The sequence below is a fragment of the Acinonyx jubatus genome, chromosome A2 (genome assembly GCF_027475565.1).
Source record: "Acinonyx jubatus isolate Ajub_Pintada_27869175 chromosome A2, VMU_Ajub_asm_v1.0, whole genome shotgun sequence".
Classification (NCBI taxonomy): Eukaryota; Metazoa; Chordata; class Mammalia; order Carnivora; family Felidae; genus Acinonyx; species Acinonyx jubatus.
The window spans coordinates 12,064,417-12,084,520 of NC_069383.1; the positions used below are offsets into that span (position 1 = coordinate 12,064,417).

At 43.2% G+C, this 20,104-nt stretch overlaps 2 protein-coding genes and 1 long non-coding RNA gene across 3 annotated transcripts in view; 2 read left to right on the forward strand and 1 right to left on the reverse strand.

The window, feature by feature from the left end:
• Positions 1-15,588, forward strand: part of LOC128314691 (uncharacterized) — a 28,300-nt gene extending 12,712 nt beyond the window's left edge. The window contains exon 2 of the long non-coding RNA XR_008296560.1: positions 15,159-15,588. This is a non-coding gene — a long non-coding RNA (uncharacterized LOC128314691). The remainder of the gene's footprint in view (positions 1-15,158) is intronic.
• The window catches only part of KEL (Kell metallo-endopeptidase (Kell blood group)), a 258,323-nt gene that overhangs the window by 29,427 nt on the left and 208,792 nt on the right, over positions 1-20,104 (forward strand). The gene's annotated exons all lie outside the window — the stretch shown is intronic.
• TAS2R40 (taste 2 receptor member 40) lies at positions 8,771-9,848 on the reverse strand. Its single transcript, XM_015084708.3, is given in 2 exon segments — positions 8,771-9,046; positions 9,049-9,848. Coding segments are annotated over 2 exon segments (990 nt in total). The 5' UTR covers positions 9,763-9,848.

The window sequence follows — 20,104 nt, forward strand, 5'->3', positions numbered from 1 at the left end:
GGAGGGACAGGGAGAAAGAGAGAGAGAGAGAAGAGGAGAGGAGAGGAGAGAGAATCCCAAACAGGCTCTACGCTGTAAGTGCAAAGCATGACATGGGGCTCAATCTCATGAACCGTGAGATCATGACCTGAGTGAAAACCAAGAGTCGGATGCTTAACTGACTAAGCCACCCAGGCACTAAGGGTTTTGGGGAATAGAAAGCTGAGTTAGGGTCTTTCAATATGATTGTGGACTTTTTTTTTTTTTTTTTTTTTGTCAGGAGGCTGTATCTGGCAGTGTGGAGAGATCCCCCAGGCTGTATAGTCTGTGGGGTTTGCAGTTTGAACTTTAGGGTTTATTCACCAAAGTTGTGTAGGCACTGATTCACTGGAGAATTGACCTGTCTTCTCAGACACACCTCAGCTAGAGATCTGAAAAGTCATATGGCCTTTCCTTTTTTTTTTTTCTATTTCTTCTCTTTTATTTTTTATATTGGATATATTTATTTATTGTTTTAATTTTATTTTTCATTTTTTAAAATTTACATCCAAATTAGTTAGCATCTGGTGCAACAATGATTTCAGGAGTAGATTCCTTAGTGCCCCTTACCCATTTAGCCCATCCCCCCTCCAACAACCCCTCCAGTAACTCTCAATTTGTTCTCCATATTTATGAGTCTCTTCTGTTTTGTCCCCCTCCCTGTTTTTATATTATTTTTCTTCCCTTCTTTTATGTTCATCTGGTCTGTGTCTTAAAGTCCTCAGATGAGTGAGTCATATGATTTTTGTCTTTCTCTGACTGACTAATTTCACTTAGTATAACACCCTCCAGTTCCATCCACGTAGTTGCAAATGGCAAGATTTCATTATTTTGATTGCCGAGTAATACTCCATTGTATATATATATACCACATCTTTATCCATTCATCCATTGATGGACATTTGGGCTCTTTCCATACTTTGGCTATCGTTGATAGTGCTGCTGTAAACATGGGGGTGCATGTGTCCCTTCGAAACAGCACACCTGTATCCCTTGGATAAATACCTAGTAGTGCAATTGCTAGGTTGTAGGGTAGTTCTATTTTTACTTTTTAAGGAACCTCCATACTGTTTTCCCGAGTGGCTGCACCAGCTTGCATTCCCACCAGCAATGCAAAAGAGATCCTCCCTCTCTGCATCCTTGCCAACATCTGTTGTTGCTTGAGTTGTTAATGTTGGCCATTCTGACAGGTGTCAGGTGGTATCTCATTGTGGTTTTGATTTGTACTTCCCTGATGATGAGTGATGTTGAGCATTTTTTCATGTGTTGGTTGCCCATCTGGATGTCTTCTTTGGAGAAGTGTCTTTTGCCCATTTCTTCACTGGATTATTTGTTTTTTGGGTGTTGAGTTTGATAAGTTCTTTATAGATTTGGATAGTAACCGTTTATCTGATGTCATTTGTAAATATCTTCTCCCATTCTGTCGGTTGCCTTTTAGTTTTGCTGATTGTTTCCTTCGCTGTGCAGAAGATTTTTATTTTGATGAGGTCCCAGTAGTTCATTTTTGCTTTTGCTTCCCTTGCCTCTGGAGATGTGTTGAGTAAGAAGTTGCTGTGGCCAAGATCAAAGAGGTTTTTGCCTAGTTTCTCCTCGAAGATTTTGATTTCCTGTCTTATATTTAGGTCTTTCGTCCATTTTGAGTTTATTTTTGTGTATGGTGTAAGAAAGTGGTCCAGGTTCATTCTTCTGCATGTCATTGTCCAGTTTTCCCAGCACCACTTGCTGAAGAGACTGTCTTTATTCCATTGGATATTCTTTCCTGCTTTGTCAAAGATTAGTTGACCATACGTTTGTGGGTCCATTTCTGGGTACTCTATTCTGTTCCATTGATCTGAGTGTCTGTTCTTGTGTCATGACCTTTCCTTCCTTATACTTCAATCATTTTATGTCCAGAGCTTACCTCTGGCTTAATCTACTCCCTTTGTTATCTCCACACACTCCATGAGTGCAGAGAAAATGCATGCTTACCCCAGTCCTAACTCCTGATGCCACTGCCTATCAGGACCTGCTCAGGTGGGGTGGGGAATCTGGTATCCGTCCAGTGTAAGGGCAGGCAATTGGGAGTGGCTGGTGGGGAGAGAGGGGGTGGAGATAGGAGTTAGGCCATGTTTCCTCCTATTTCCAACCTCAGCATAGGATACAAACCCTAGCTTCTCTCATTCTGTCCCCATGGAGTCCCCCAGGCACATCTGCCATTGTTCCTTGGAGAGCAGGTCGTGGCCAGGAGGAAATGGAGGGTGGGTGCAGGCCCTGTACAAACACAACCACAACCTCCAAGTGGCTAGACTGACTTGTTCAAGGTATTTTTCTTGGCCTTTGAATCCAAAGGTAAGCAAATTTTGCTCTGTGCATTCATGAATAGAATGTGAATATTAGGTCCTATTCCACTGAGAAGTAAGATGAACAAGAAACCAGATTAGGATCCTCTGAGGTCTCCTGTCTTCAGAGAGTCAGACTGCCTAAGCATTTCTGTCATTCTTGGTCCCAGCTGCACTCAGGGCCACCAGCATCTGGTTTGAATAAATCACAAATCTGTTTTCAGTCTCCAAGAGCTCTTGGCAGGAGATGCAAACAGCAGCTTTCCCTAGGGAAGTCTGGGTGTGATGGGACCCCTTTCTTTTTTGCATCCTCAGGCTGTGATGAGGATTTCGAAGGATAGTCAGTGGAATGTGCTTCTCTGCTGTCCTGAGTTCTCCTTTCTCTGTCACAGAAGGAAATAAAGCATGAAATTTCAGGATTTAATTTTTTTATTTTTTGGAGAGGAATTTTAATTGTGAACATTTGAGGTGTGAGGTACATCCCTGACCCCATAGTACAAAGACCTACACTGAAGTGTTTCCCACCTTGTAATTATACCTCTTGTTCTTTACCAGCCTCTGAGCCCTTGGAGGCTGAAAGTTTAGCTGTGTTAACCTTTGAATCCTGTGTCTCATTTAATGAGCAGTCCTCTCAGTACATGTGTGTTGAATGAATAAATACACTCACTCACTTTTTTATGGTGATTTCTAGTTTATTATGCACATATATATTATTTCCTTTGAACCTCAAAACAACTCTGTGAAATGGATATTCTGATCATCTCTGTTTTTCCAGATGGGGAAACTGAAGGCAAAACAGGTTTGGTGACTTTCTAAGGATCACCCAGAATGGGCACTCAAATCTAACTGTTTAAAAATTTTTTTTTCCCCTTTATTCTGGAGAGAGAGAGAATGTGAGCACGAGTGAGCCAGGGGGAGGGGCAGAGAGGGAGAGAGAGAGAATCCCAAGTAGGCTCCACACTCAGCACAGAGCCTGATGCAGGGCTTGATCCCATTACCCTGGGATCATGACCTGAGCCAAATTCAAGAGTTGGATGCCCACATCTAGGCGCCCCTCGAATCTAGACTTTTTGACACCAGTCTAGGTTCTTCCCGTGTGCCACACTGACTCTAGATGTTTCCCATCATTGTCTTAGTAAACCAGCTGAAAAGGACACAAAGATATAAACATTGCCCTGATGGGTCAGAACCACACAGGGAACTGCAGCCTACCATCCAGTCCAGTCTCACAGCGGGAGTTTGTAGGAGCATGGTCATTTCAGAGCTAGAGACATAGCTTTCAAAACATTCCCGAGGACCCTGTAGGAATCTGTTTAATGATTTTTACTCCTTGTTACTGACTGAATAAATTCAGGGTGGTTTTATTTATTTATTTATTTATTTATTTATTTATTTATATATAATATTTTATCTTCAAATTCCATCCACTTACTATCTTAGTGAAGTCTTGAGTCTTTTTTTAAAAAAATGTTTATTGAGGGAGAGAGAGAGAGAGAGAGAGAGAGAGAGAGAGCATGAGTAGAGGGGCAGAGAGAAAGGGAGACAAAGAATCCCAGGCAGGCACCTGACTGTCAGCACAGAGCCCGACTGGGGGCTCAAACCCATGAACCGTGAGATCATGATCCAAGCTGAAACCAAAACCAACTGAGCCACCCAGGCACCCCTGAAGGTGGTATCTTTTAAAATTTTAGATACAAACTTATTTGGGGCCCTGTGTCTGTCCTTAACAGCGTGGCAGTGGTAGGAGAGGGACTAGGGTCCTCATTGTTTTTCACAAAGAACTAAAGAGTTGTGATTTAGGGATCACCAAGGGGTAGACCCAAGCTGGACAAAATGAAAGTGGCAGAAATATTCAGAAAGTTGCTGTGTTCAAGACATGGCAAAATTATCATGATATGCGTCTCTGGTTTACAGTAAAGGTAACGGGTTTGTGGTGGGTTTTGGTGCCTCCTTGAGTTGGAAAAACCGTGGCTTGGCGTCAAATGTGACCCACCACCTGGTCTTGTAGAGCCCACAAGCTAAGAATGCTTTTTGCATGCTTAAATGGTTGAAAAAAAATCAAAAGATATTTTATGACATGTGAAAATTATATGAAATTGACATTTCAGTGTCTGTAAAGAAAACTTTATTAGCACAGCCACTCCTATTCATTTACGTGTTGTTTCAGATGGCTCATGTGACAGGGGCTGCATGTGGCCCACAAAGCTTAAAATATTTATTGTGTGTGGCCCCTGACAGAGTTTGCTGACCTGTGACATAGTGCCCCCCTTCCTTCAAAATTGCCAAGGGTTTAAACCCTGGAATAGTAGATGTCTTTCTGATGTTGTCAGAAGGGTGTGTGGGAGCCAAATACTTCAGGACTCCTCCCCAACCCCCCACCCCCGCCCCACACATCCACCTACCACTTCAGATGATGAGCTGTTATGGATCGAGCCTGGTTCTGTGGATCAGGCTCACCCCTCTGTGTGTGTCCAGCCCAATCTCGGCCTTTTCACATCTGGCCTGCTCTAAATATCCTCATTCTAAATTTTTTCAATTAAAATTTTTTTAAAATTTTTTGGGAGAGAGAGTGGGGGAGGGGCAGAGGGGGAGAGAAGGAGGGGGGGGGGAGAGAGAGAGAGAGAGAGAGAGAAAGAGAATCACAGAATCTTAAGAGGCTCCATGCTCAGCGAGGAGCCCAGCCTGAGTCGGGGCTGGAACTTATGACCATGAGATCATGACCTGAGCCAAAATCAAGAGTCAGATGCCTAAGCAACTGAGCCACCCAGGCACCCCTATATATCCTCATTCTAGACTCCTGGCCCCTCAGCCTCACATCCCTTCTCTTAAGAATATTAACAGCTAACATTGGTTGAGAGCTTACTCTCAACCAATAAGTTGAGATAACCAAAAATAAGTTTTATCTCACTTATTTCTTAGGATGAGATAGGTAATCCCAGGAGGGAGGTATTATTATCATTATTCCCATTTTACAGATACAGAAACTAAGGTTCAGAGAGATGCAATAACATGCCTGCGTCAAAAACCAGTAAGTAACAGAGCCAGCACCCAAACTGAAGTCGTTTGGACTCCAGGAACTGTGTGGCCGGAGGGGCAAGGCAGCTACCCGACGTGACATTTTCCTGTTAATCTTCCACCTTGGAATTCTCTCCTCGGATTCCCTTCGCTGCTGCCACATCCGAACCAAACCCAACCCAGGGGATTGTTGATTCCTTTTCTTTTTGAACTGTTTTCAGAGCGGCTTTTCTTTGATTTTATCCTGACACAACTGAGGAAGGACAGAACATTTTTAAGACACTTTGCTAAAAAACTAAGGGAAACCAAATGAGAGAAACAAGAAACTTTACCCCCAACCCCCAAATCCATTTCCTCCCCAGTGAGGCTGGTTGATAGGCTAGCTTTGCAGACACAGGGCACCTGTGCAGTATAGAGTCCCACCTAGAAATATTCCTCTGGAAAGCTCTTAGAAGATCTTTTGTTGCCCCCAAAGGCCAGGCAGGAGCGGTAAGTAGATTGCTTCCCCAGATGAGCCTGGCCAAGCACTCAGCACCTTCACACCTTCCCTTTCCTGATCCTTCTGCCCTGGCCTCCCACCCCACACCTCTTATGCTTGCTGCTCTTCTCTGTTCTGGCCTCACCTCCTGGGCCACATGCCAGGCTCTAAGAGGCTTCTGTCTTGCTTCCATCAACAACTTTCTAGCCATGTAGCATGTTACCTCCCCCAAAAGGACATGGAAATGAGCATTTCCTTCTGACTTTCACCTCTGCTCTCTGAGGCAACCTGTCTCCAGTGCAGCGAAGGGGTCCAGGGAGCTCCCCCAGCCTTCTAACACTAAGGGCTGGTGCCCCGGCTTGCTTACTCCTCCTTTCTCTCCTGAAAACCAACCTTCCTGAGCATGTAAGGAATTTCCATACCTCTCGCGTCTCCTCTAAGGAGTCCATTTCTGTCCATCCTGCCATGATTGCTTCAGATTTCTGCCCTTGGTTTCTGTTTTCCCCCTCCAACTCAAGACTCATTGGTTGGTTGAATTTACAGTTCCTTTCCCTTTATTCAATAGATGTTTCTGTCCTAGCAGCCCAAAGGAAAGGATGTCTGAGAGAATAGTAAAGGAGAATTCCTGCAGAGTCCACTCCCAGAAAAGCAGGAACCATGGTGGCATTTAGCAGATTAAAAGGTGAAGATCGTGTTGGATTGTGGGGCACTCTGGTGCCCACAAATCCCAGCCCTTAGATTGACTCTGGCTTCTACTCTAGTCTTCCTTCACTAGGACTCAGCTGGGTTTGAGACACCCCGCCTTGTACTGGGCCTTCCACATTGGAGTCCCCGTGGCAACCCAAGTCCCCCTAGCTGCTCCACGTGGTGGGTGAATGTCGAGAGTGACTTTGTGAGTAAAGGAACCCTTCACACCAACTTTCAGACCTCTCTCAGGGTACAGGGGTGTCATGTAGAGTTTGCAAAGCAGATCCTTTAGGACTTCTGATTTCTGTCTAAAGCCAACCAATTGGAAGGTAGGGTGCCCATTATAGAAATCTAGGTGGGTTGTACAGAAAGAAAGAAAATAAGGAAGGAGAGAAGGGGGGAAGGAAGGAGGAAGCAGGGAAGGAAAGAAGGAAGGAAGGAGGGAAAGAAGGAAGGAAGGAAGGAAGGAAGGAAGGAAGGAAGGAAGGAAGGAAGGAAAGAAGGAGGGGAGGGAGAGAGAACTGGAGGGAACTTTACCTAGTTGAAGGTAAGGCAACACACACTATTAATGTCATCATCCTTGAAGCTCTGGTTAGCTCTCTGCTGCTTTTGGCTTTTACAAACAATGACATGTTATTTCTTCATAATAAGCACAGAGAGGGATTACATAGTTTGTTATCTTGGTGTGGTTCATATTAATCACATGCTGGCTCTAAATCAATTTTCTGTTTTTCATTGGATGGGTGTGCACGTATTATTGGGAAAATGTATATTTCTCTATTCTTTAGGAGCTGGAATGAAACTTCAAAATCTAATTTGCCCCACCATAACAACTATACCAGCCTCAAATAGTCATAGAAGTAAATATCAATTAGGAAAACAATGAAAAATGTGTGTTTCCATGAATATAGTTTCCCTTCTAATTGAATACATCCCATGCTGTTGGAACTGTAAAGGGGTGTATGTGAGAGTGTGTACATGTCTGTGTGTGTGTGTGTGTGTGTGTGACATTTTTTGCTGTTCACGGATATAAAGGGCTCTTTCTGAAAAATGTGCTCGAGAGCCCAGAAGCTCAGCATTTAGTCTTTGCTACCAACCTTACATTTTCATTTGGAAGCTTTGGTGTGATGAGTGGCGTTCTTTTCATACTTTCCTCAGTAATTCTGATTTTGAAAACACCAAATACAAGAAAACCCCAAGTTCCTAACTTTCTAGTTCCAAGATGTCTAGGAGTGGTGTCTTATTTTGTACAAGGCTGTTTGAGGCGGTACTGATGCCATCATTGTGAAGAGTGGCAGTGAACTGTGACATTTTCTTTCTTGTCAAACAGCCCCTGCCAGGTAACCTGCACTGGCACCATGGTCACATCAAGGGCACCTAGAACTGCTATCGCCAGAGGCAGATGCCATTTGCATTGCCCCCAACACAGGAGCACAGCAAAATAGATGTTCCTTTGCTCTGGACTCTTCCTGTTTTCTTCCTGGGGCTGCACATGCCACTCTTCCCCCCACGCCCCCCTGCCATTTGGAAAAATAAAGCATTCAATTGACCATCCACTTATCCATCTGCTGCCCTGTACTTCATGTTTTTCTCCAGACAACCTCCTGAAATTATTGGTCTTTACAAACTCCCTCACTGTTTTCATCACCTACTCTGGAAACTTCTGTAATATGAATGCTACCTGTCACTGCACTAATAGTATACACAGCCTCCATTTTCCTTGAAACCTCTGCAGCACCTGGTAATTCTGGCCGGGCTTTCTCTCCTTAGTCCCTTTTGCCTGTAGGTATGCTAGCCTCCCTTCTGCCTCTTGGACTGCATACAATGCTTGTCACTAGCCCTCCTTTTTCTTAACTGTGGGTTAGTAGGGTGCCTTCAGTAGGGTGACCATGTAAGTTTTCATCCAGACCAAGATATCTTTGAGAATTAAAGGGTGCCCAGTGACCACAGGCACACACTGAGATCATCCCCGGCAAATGGAGAGGTCCAGCCATCCTCTCCTTACTTAAGGCTCAGGGCAGGAGATGAATGAACATAGATCAAGGAGCTTCCACCATCCATCTTAGAGTTGCTTAGCTACTTCAGCTTAGAATCTCAAGTTAAAAACTCAGTGTCCCATTCATGGGACAACCCAGTTACCTGAGAAATAAGATTAAGCAGAAAAGAGGGGTGAGGAGAGAGGTTTAGGTGGGGGAAAGGCAGAGCTGGTTGAACCGGTCCTGTGGCACTCTGGATTCCATCACGGGGTCTGCTCTTATAGATGAAGATGAACACGGTGCTGAAACCTCTTCCAGGCTCTTCTCAGCCCAGGGTTGCCCAAGATCAGTAGCACTGAGTGGCCAGCTGGGTAAGCAGCCATGACAATTTTGCACAAAATATTCCAGGAATTGTTGATGTCAAAGATGTTGGACATGGAAATGAATAGAGCAACTGCATTGAAAATATAGAAAATGAGAAAGTAGCTGATAGCTTTGATCGCCCCCATGTGAGCCTCCATGCTGGGGTCCCTGAAGCCAGTGGCATGTGTAGGGTGTATCTCTTGTGTAGGGTGTATCTCTTGAGAGAGATGATCAGCAGAGTGGCTGCAAAGATGAACATGATCAGAGGAATGAAGATCCCCAGGTTATAGAGAAAAACCAGGTTGACCATGTTAGTCTCAGAGAAGTACTTCTCAGTGGTGTTGGAGGAGGGGATAGGAACGGAACTATTTATGTACACATTGAAGATATCTTTAGAGAAGCGAAAGCTGAAGCATAAGGAGATGAACAGTGACAGCCCCAGAAGCCGAGGCATCAGCTCTCTGATTTTCCTCTTCATCATGGAGAACAAACAGTGAGCAAAGTTTGCAATTCGAAGGCAAGAGACGATGTTGAGCCAGGCAGCAAGCCAGAGGTTGGAATAGTTCAGAAACATGGTGATGACTTTGAAGATTATAAACACTGTGTTTTGGTTATAAGTGACCAGGAAGAATAGACTGTAAATATTCTCCAGCATCATCCAGATCTGCAGCAAAAGCCTGGAGAAGCTCAGTTTCAACAGGATACAGTCACTCACAGGGAGCCTTTTGCCTCTGGCCCACTCGGCCCCCTGGATGGCAGTGATGAAGCCATTCCCAATCATGCCAGTCATGCACTCTACTCCAGAGACCACCACGGTGAGGACGATTTTAAACCTGGACGTGTCTCTATCCATGGCATCTGTGTTCACTGTCACCATTCTCTTTGGCCCTGACCTCCAGGTTTCCATGCCAAGGCCTGGTACCTGCTATGCAGTCTTCTGATCCTCGCTCAATGTTATTATAATTTTTTTCCCCAGTTAATGGTTATTTCCAATTTTTCTTCATTTGTTTGCCCCATGACTACAGGTCGGAGGCTTGAAAGGCAAATGATGGGAGGATCTTGTTACTGGATGTCTCTGTTTTTCATAAAGACCCATTTGCCTCGGGCTTGCAGGAGCTCACTGGAAAAAATTTGAGATAGGTTCCTATCATGGCATCTTTCTCCCTTACTTACTTTAAGCCCATATACACCTGACAGGCAAGAGTCCCACGTTAGGAGTCTTTGTGCTCACGCATTTGTGCTCATTTCATAAGACCGGTTACCTGCCAAATTGTAAAAACACAACAGCTCCTTTGATCTGCCTTCTCCTGCTTCTTTTTGTCTCCCTTATTTGCAGAGACGTTTTTATCCTGTGGTTAGCATGTTCATGAATAAGAAGTTCCCATCAGTTTGTATGCAAACGTTTTTACTTAGACCCAAGTTTCCTCCAGAAAGGTCAGCTATTAGAATGTCCTCAGACACAGAAGAGCCAAAATTTGATGCCATTTGGGTTAATTAGAGACTAGAAAAACTGCCTTGTGACAGTTTCATTGTTTGTGTGTTTATCACTGATTATAATTTACACCGCGATGCACATCAGTATTTCAACTCAGAATCGGGTTAGAATTAGCTTGGGCAAGTGGTGGGGTGTTCTGAACACAGTGCTGAAGTTGAGAAATGTGATCAGACACTGTTAACTTGAAATTTAAAGTCATATGCAGATGCCCGCACCTCATTCCTGATCTAGTTAAGTCAGAATCTGAGCTAGGGCCCAGACATGTTGTATTTTAAAAAAAATTTTTTTTTAATGTTTATTTTTGAGAGAGACAGAGACAGAATGCGAGTGGGTTAGGGGCAGAGAGAGAGGGAGACACAGAATCTGAAGCAGGCTCCAGGCTCTGAGCCGTCAGCACAGAGCCTGACGCAGGGCTTAAACTCACGAGCTGTGAGATCGTGACCTGAGCCGAAGTCAGATGCTCAACCGACTGAGCCACCCAAGCATCCCATAGACATGTATTTTTAAAAAGTTAAAAGTTCATATTGCTCAAAGCCAGACTGAGAACCAAAATCTTAGCTACAGATTAATGAGTCTTGGGGCCAAATCTGGCCTGCCATTGTGTTTTATCCTGCACAGCCTGAGACTGGACGGCATTAGGCCCACCGCCAGTGCTTGCTACTTTCTGCTGGTCAACGTGCAAATTTAGGAGGTTGCATATATGCACAAAAAGTCTGTCTGCCCTTGAAAAATTAGAAGATTGGGGAACATTGGGACCACATGGTGAATTGGTTGAGGAAGAATAGTAGCTGCACATTTTTTTTATTTTATTTTTTAAACTTTTAAAAAATGTTTATAATTTATTTATTAGTATAATTTATTGTCAAATTGGCTAACATACAGTGTGTAAAGTGTGCTCTTGGTTTTTGGGGTAGATTCCCATGGTTCATTGCTTACATGCAACACCCAGTGCTCAACCCAATGAGTGCCCTCCTCAATGTGGCTGCACATTTAAAACAAGGTTATGTATGTACTTTTCAGTTTGTCACAGTATTCACCAACTCCTAGCATCTTCTTGATTCTGAGGCTTCATGCCAGCGTGATGGCCCTGTTGTAATTTTTCTAATAGAAATGGAGAGATGATGAAAATGGATTTCTCCATCTCCAAATTAATTTTATCTCAAATTAAACTCAGAGATTTATTTTTATTATAAAATTGCCTCTTATTATTAAATCATGGTTGCATACACATAGCACCAGAAAAAGCAACGTATTGCAAAATTAGGAAAGCATTGTTTAGAGAAACTGAAATTCATGTCAACACAAAGACTTGGACAAGAGTGTTCATAGAAGCTTTACTCATTATAGCCAGAAACAGGAAACAACAAGATTTCTTGACAGGCACCTGGGTGGCTCAGTTGGTTGAGTCTCTGACTCTTGATTTTGGCTCAGGTCGTGATCCCAGGGTCATGGGATCAAGCCCCTCATTGGGCTCCAGGCTGAGAATGGAGCCTTCTTAAGATTCTCTCTTTCTCCCTCTGCCCCTCCCCGCTGCTTGTGTGCTCTCTCTAAAAAAAAAAAAGATTCCTTGACAAGTTCTGCATATCTGTTGAGAGTCATTAACTTCTGTTACTTCTGCTAATAGAGAGTAGTATTTATCATCAGCTTTCGTGAATTCCAATGCACCAAACTCATCTTTTTGTGTATTTTGTTCCAACTTATATCAGTTTGTGATAAATAATATCTCCCTAAATTTTTTGCACACAATTGTTTTCTACTGTTCTAGTACTATCTTCTGTTGGCATTTATTCACCTTTTTTCTCTGATCTTAATAGGAAGAGCAGTGGGGGCTGATGATATGACTGGTGCCATATCAATAAGGATGTGGGGCCAGTTCAGTTTTTATTCTATGATCCTTTCTCACTCAGGAAGCTAGAATGGAGTCTCCTTTGGAGGAGACTATGGAGGAGGTCCATGGGGGAAGCAAAGACGAAAGGTTTCATATTCTTGGCTATTGGGTTCAAAAGCTTTGGTGCAGGTGTCAGATAAATCAGATTTGGAAGACTATGTGTTTGGGGGAACCATTTCCTCCACTTCTCTCTCAAACACCACCATGCAGACTAGAAGATGCTTTCCCAGTTGGGGAGGAATGAGAAGTGCAGGGAAGAGTCAGAGGAGGTAAGCATCTCCATGAAAGAGACCTAGGATCCTGCCCACCGCTCATGGCTGCAGGGGTGGCAAAGTCAAAGTGGGGCTGCAGGACTGCTCCAGAGTCTCCCCAGGCACACTTGAGAGAGCCACTAAACCTTGTGTTCACACAAAAGGCTTAAAAATTTGCTGCGGGAGTTAGTGGATTCCAAAGGGGTCCGGTGGTCTTATCCAGGAGGCTTTGCAAGCTTGGGTTCAGATGAAGCCAATGCAAAGACAAAGGAATGGCCATGGAAGCGGCTCCCCACTCCCCACCTCCCTCCAAGTCTGTTTGATGCCCACAGAACATGGGTGTCACTTCCCAGAAGACAGGAAGAAGAAATCCTGAGAAAATCTTATAATCATAGTGTTTAAACCTGTGTGACTGAGAAAACACTGAAGTATGATTCATTGATAAAGTGGTGTCAAGTCATTAAGCAGGATAAACGTGACCAAGATTCTTTCCTTCGATCGTAGTGCCCAACTCCATGCTTCTGACTCTCCCTTTCCCATCCCATGGTGACATGTTGGGCAGATTTCATCTTTCCTAGTCTTTTTTGGTTATTAATATTCGATCCAGTTTAGTTTCATGTTTGGTTTAAACCTTACCATCTCCCCTCCTCCCACCCCCAGCACAGTTTGAACTGAGACCACATCTGCTTGGATTGGAGGGGGACCAGGTGGGTCTGGGACACCTGTCTCTCCCTGTTCTTCCAGGGTGCTGCTGTGGGAGAGGGGACAGGTGGTAGCTGTATTTCATTGGCTGCTATGGTAAATTCATCCCCTTAGCTTGCTGCTACTGCCCTGACATCATCTGGCCATCTGTGCCTCTGGGGGTCAGGCATCATGTACTGGCTGTCTCGTGAGGAGCACATGTGAGGTCTGCTTGCTCCACATCTGTCCTTCTCAACCTTGTCTATATGCCAGAATTGCCTGAATTAACACTGTGGGTCTTTAAAAGACATCATACCCATGTCCCATCCTCAAAGATTCTGAGTAATCGTGGTGGAGAAAAGCTAAGCATTGGCATTTCCAAAGCTCCCCATTGTGGCTCCAGTAGGAGCAAGGGAGGGTTGAGAACCACTACAGGCAAGGGGTACTTACTAGCATGGTTTATGGTGTGGGCATCCTTATGGAAGAGACTGAATGCCTTCCTGGACAAGACTGAGGACATGTTCTTCCATCAGGTGGAGGAGATCAGATCCAGAGGTTGAATTACAGAGAAGAGTTATGTATTTTGCAAAACTAAGTTGTGCTTTGTGAAGGTCACTTCTCCTGTATCATGTTAGAAAAGCGAATATTTCTTACGTCTCTGTGAAAAGGAGGAAGTAGAACATAGACGTAGAGAGTCCTATGTTCCACTTTGTAAACTGAAGTCCACTTCTGTGTGTTTATGTGGCAAAGGATGTAATTTAAGACAACAGCCTAGGTGGCGTGATGAAACAAACCACTGTAAGAAAAAAGACCAAGGATGTGGAAAAGATGTCTGATCAAATCCTAAGAGCTGCAAAGAGAACTGAAAAGCCAGCAAGGTTTGTTTTGATTTTTAATACAATCGGCAGTTATATATTTTAGTGAAAAATCTGCCTGGGCCACCAAATTCTTCACAGATAGCAAGTTGTAAAGGAGTGTCTATTGAATGGGGTAGAAATTGTATGTCCTGAGAAGATACAGACGTGTGAAAATAGAAGTGTAACCAGAAACACTGTTGCTCAATGTACTAGAAATATGGCTAGGAAACTAAAAGAAAAATTGTGTGAAAAAAGTTTTAAACATTGTGACATTTGCTTCTGCAGCTGATGAGGGGACATATTTAGTAATACTTAGATGTAATAATTAGCTCTATTTATTCACCGTGGGTTTGAGAATTTTTATACGACTGAAAATATTTTAGACAGTGTGCCCATGACAGGCACAACACTAGGAAGTAATTAAGAAATTCATTTCTGTAACAAGAGGAAACTTTAAACAATTTAATATAGATGATGATCCTGGGATGGACGGTGCTAATATTGGACTTGCGGTAACACTTAAGTTCCATGTGGCAAGTTATGCAAGGACACAGGCTTTACCTCTACTCATTTGCATTACTCAGCAGGAATTGCTTTCTGCTGGAAGTTAAAAATGGAACGCATCACAGACCCAGAGCTCACCACCTGTAAGCTGGGTCTCCCCCTGGGGTTTGGGCCACAGAGCATCGCAGGCACCGTTGAATGAATTGGACACGTAACACAGAGGTCTGCTCACTGCACGTAGGTTGGGAGGCTCAGTCACCACTGAAGCTAAGGAGATGTGTTGAACTGTTGAAATGAATTCGTTCCTCATCACGGAGGAAAAGAAATCTTTGTTTATGCTAAGCAGCAAAGATTGTTATCACAGAATTGGCCTTTTGGGTTGGCAAACACTTTGAATGCCGTGCAAAGTCATCCATTAGAGTTATGAAACATGAAGACAGTGATCTGGCAGAGCGTTATTTGGTCTTCTTTTCTGTGCTAGAATTAGCTCTAGAACTGTAGCTGATGGTCAGAGCCCTGTGATGGAAATTCTGTGATGCTGAAAGCTGACTTTGTCGTTGACTTCAGCCCTGTGAAGGTAACCTTCCCCTGCTCAGTGCTCCTTTATCTCTTCATACATACTTGCAGTGTGAAAGGTGATCTGCGGTGCGACACAGGACTGGACATCTAGCACAGTGACACCAGAGCCCCAAACTCCTGCAAATATCTGAACAGTTGTGCAAAGACTGTTAAAACTCTTTGAAAATGCCTACGTTTGTGAACAGTTCTTCTCAATTATTGAAGTCAAGGCTACCAGTCAAGGCTGAATTCCGTGCTCGCGTGGAACTTGGTACAAGATTTAAACAATGATGTGCTAAAGAAAAAGTCGCAGATTTCTGGTTCCAAAACAAGAGTTAACAAATTGTGAAAGAAAATGTTAAAAGTAAAATATTTCTATTTTATGTTTTTTTTTTCCAATTTTGAATTTAAGTTACCATTGTCAATATCAGGTGTATGCATTATGTGGTATGGTTGTAATCCTGGTTCAGAAAAATAAAGTTTGATTATGCTTCTGGCACTTGGTTAGTTTTTCTTACCTCTTCCGTGTTCACCCATAGACCTTTATAACCCTGGAGTTTTCAGTGACCTCTTCAACGAGTGTTTTGTGCGGGCAGTTATGTGATAGTTTAGAGCTTAGCTGACAGTGTTCGTTCACTCACGGTAAGGTGGAGCCTGGGAATCCTTCTTGGAAAATCTGGCAATTACTTAATTTGTCCACTAGTGGGCGGGCATGCTCTTTCTTTCTCAACAGGAGCTTCTGGAAAACCTTTTTCTCTTTTAGGCATTTGGCTAAGAGTTTTACCTACCCACTTTTAGGGAGAGCTCTGAACCTTTATATTCATGGTTAGAGTTATGGTCATGGTCAGACAGCTTTCATGAGGAAACTCATATTGTCTCTTAATAAAGCATCTTTTTTGTTAATAATTATTTTCATTTTTTAATTTTTTTTAATAATCATTTTTTTTAAAGATAACTTGCAAATAAAAACTATGTCCCTTAAAAAGATTAACTTGATTTGACTACAGAGCCTGTTTCTAAAGACTCCAGATTATTAGTACTAGTACTGCAGGTGACCTGAGAGCTGGTGTTGGGGATGAGAGGCCTTAAGCAGGCAAGAGAATTGCTTGGGGCCACTCACCTGTTGAGGTCATTACTGGAGTATCAGGTAATGGTCTTGGTGGTCCCTTTAAACTTGCCTTTGGATTTCTATTAACTTCTCTGCAGGCTCTCTCTTTACTAATGGGTAGTTACTTGCCTTATTAGGCTCTTCTTATCCAATCCAGGAAATGTTTGTGAAAGCTCACTTCAACACAGGGCTCAACAACTTTTTAACTTAACTTAATTTAATTTAATTTAATTTTTATTTTATTTTATTTTATTTTTTGCCTTAAATTAAATGAGTTCCTGCACTTAAATGGTATAGATAAACACAATGACCTTTGTTTCTAAAGGAAACTGGAATCTCATTTATTCAGTCAAAAAATACATAAGTGCCTACTATGTCCCAGGCAGTAGAGATAAATAGTAAACAAACAACTTCCTGTCTTCATCTTACAGTTTAGTTTGGGGGGTGGGGGAGACGGAGGGGAGTGAGAGAGTTTGGGAATTTGGGAAGGGTAGATATAAACAAGTTAACAGATGATATAATTTTAGATGATAGCTTCCATAAAAAAGTAAAGAATTGATTTTCAACAAGGATGCCAAGACTATTTAATGGGGGGAGAATAGTCTTTTAAAAAACTAATACCTACAACTGACTAACTCATGCAAAAGAATGAAGTTAGACTTCTACCTCACACCATATACAAAAGTTAACTCAAAATGGATCAAAGACTGAAATGTAAGAACTGAAATTATTAAATTCTTAGAAGAAAACAGAGGTGTAGGGGTGCCTGTGTGGCTCAGTCAGTTAAGCATCCAACTTTGGCTCAGGTCATGATCTCATAGTTCGTGGGTTCAAGCCCCATGTCGGGCTCTGGGCTGAGAGCTCAGAGCCTGGAGCCTGCTTTGGATTCTGTGTCTCCCTCTCTCTGCCCCTTCCCCACTTGCACTCTGTCTCTCAAAAATGAATAAACGTTAAAAAAAAATTAGAAAAAAACAGGTGTAAATCTTTATGCCCTTGGATTATGCACTGGCTCCTTAGATATGACCCTTAAAGCATAAGCAATGAAAAAATAGAGAAATTAGATGTTATCTAAATTAAAAAATTTTTGTGCTTCAATGGTTACTGTTAAGAAAACAAAAAGACAACTCATATAACTGGGAGAAAATATTTGCATATTCTATATCTGATAAGAGTTTAGTATCCAGAATATATAAAGAACCTTTACAACTCAACAATAAAAAGACAACCTAATTTAAAAAGTGGGCTAAGGATTTGAATAGACATTTTTCCAAATAAGATATACAAATAACTAATAAGCCCATGAAAAAATACTGAGCACCATTAGTCATTAGGGAAATGCTAAGTGACAGAAGCCAGACATAAAAGGCCACATATCATGTGATTTCACTCATATGAAATGTCCAGGACAGGCCAAATGATACAGATAGAAGATAAGTAGATTTGTGGTTGATATGAACTAGGGAGGGGAGAAATTGGGAATAACTGTGAAATAAATAGCATTTCTTTTTGGGGTGATGAAACTTCTACAATCATATAGTGGTGATTGTTGCATACATCTTGTAAATATGCTAAAACCCACTGAATCGTATACTTAAAGGAGTGAATTTTTATGGCATAGGATTACCTCATAATAAAAAAAGTACAATGATCGGACAGAGAAAGTGGGCAAAAGGCAGTGGTAGATTATTTAAACACTGTGATGAGGGAGGCTTTCAACAGGAAGGCAACATCTCAGCAGACCGTTTGAATTAATGCATGAATGGATGAAGCCCACAAACCTCACTGTGCTCTCTGTTCTCTCTTCTTTTGTTTGTATATGTCCTTTCTCTGTTACTTACATTATTAGAGCATGTCTCCACTCCCATGCCATAAATTTTTGTGAAAGACACATTAAGAAAATGAAAGTCATTATTTGATGAAAATGCTTGCCTACAATGCTTCCTTCCCTGAAGGATTAACAGGGAAATCTCTAAGTCCTAACAATGCCTTGAACATCTTATGGAAGGTGTGTAACAGGACGTTAAATGAGGATTTTAAAGTTTTGGCTAAGCCGTCTAGGTGGGATACAGTCAGTGATATGTGACCACATAATCTAGAGACAGAATCCTTAATTCATCTTCTGCCTTCAATTTACGTAAGAGAGGATCCTTCAAAGGGAATTTGTATAAGAGGAGATCATGCAGCTTTCCTGTCTGTGTCCCTAGAATGCTGTCCTCTGCTTCCCCCAACAAAGACAAGGGAGGTTGGGAGATGCCAGGGCATCACTGGTAGAATCAAGACCCTTGGCGGAAAGGGAGACCAGCATCTTACTCACCATCTACCCTTGTTGCTGTCAGAGGAGACAGCAAGAACGTTCTTCAGAGAGGTTCACCTGGACTTCCTGGAGCTGAACTTCTAGACCTTGGTACTATTGACATTCTGGGTGGATAAATCTTTGCCATGAAATGTAGAAATGTTCAGCAGTGTCCCTGGCCTCCACCCGCTAGATGCTAGTAGCATGTCCCCACCTCCCACAATTGTGACAACCAAAATACATCTCCAGACATGGCTAAACATCCCCTGGGTGGGGGGCAAAATTACTCCTGGCTAAGAACCATTGCCCAGTTTTAGAGGACAGTAGCGATCTAGAGATTGATGCTTGACTTTTGCTTGGTGAAATGAGAAGGGAAGAGGCTGCCTACTGTTGCCACTAATGGTGCAGCACAGAGAAAAGGTGGGCGGTGTAGGGGCTGCCTGACTGCCAGTGTTTGGTGGAGCAAAGAAGGGTAATGCTTTCCCTTCACGCACACACTGTAGAAGTGAGTCAGGCTCAAGCTGTTCCGAAAGGACGCTCTTGACGGTAAGAGAGGTGCTGTCTATTGGACAGGAGAGAGATTGCAAGAGGCCAACAAGTTCATTGCTTGCTTTAGATTAGGGTTTTTAACCTTGACACTACTGACATTTTGGACTTGATACTTCTTTGTTGTAGGAGCCTGTCCTGTGCGTTGTAGGATAGTTGGCGTCTCGGGCCTCCATCTGCTAGATGCTATTGGCATTCCCCCCAGTCGTGATGATCCAAAATATCTCCAGACATGATCAAATATCCCCTGGGGGGGGGGGAATGGATATAAAAAATTGACCCTGGTTGAGAAGTACTGCTTTTGGGAAAGATAAATGCCAAGAGTCCCTCTATGGAGGTCTGGAAACCCCACAAAGAGTCCCACAAGTCAGCTACTTCCTATTGCTACTGTAATAGATTACCAGAAAGTTAGTGGTTTAAAACAACACATTTCTGATCTCACAGTTCTGGAGGTCAGAAGTCCAAGCTGGGTCCTACTGGGCTAACATCAGGGTGTCGGCAAGCCCACGCTCCTTCTGGGAGCTCTGGTGGAGAATTCCTTTCCTTGGCAGCTTACGGTGCTGCCTCATCTCCTGGTGCCCTACTCCCGGCCAGTAATGGCCTCACGCTGACCTCCATCCGCTTCCATCATCACGTCTTCTCTGACTCTGACCCTCCTGCCTCCCTCTGATAAAAGACCGTTGTGATTACATTGGGCCCATCTGGACAGCCCAGGTTCATCTTCCCATCTAAACTTCATCCTATCTGCCAAGTCCCTTTTAGCATGGAAGGCTTCACAGATTAGGAGGTGGACATGGTTGGGGAGGACATTCTGTGTACCACACGTGGGCTCCCGCTAGCCAGAGGACACTGAGTGGCCAGATGCACCAGCACTAGTTAAGTAATACCTCGTGCTTTCTACTTCCTTCTCCCTCTGCCGCCTCCCAGGAACTGGAAGCAGCTGAGCCAAGTGGGAAAAGAGGGTGAGAAAGAGATATCTCACCCTCCCCTCCGCATCGCTGGAACCCAGCATGGAGGTGTGCTCGGGCCTAGCTGCAGAGAGACCTTGAAATCATTTGGGAGATAATG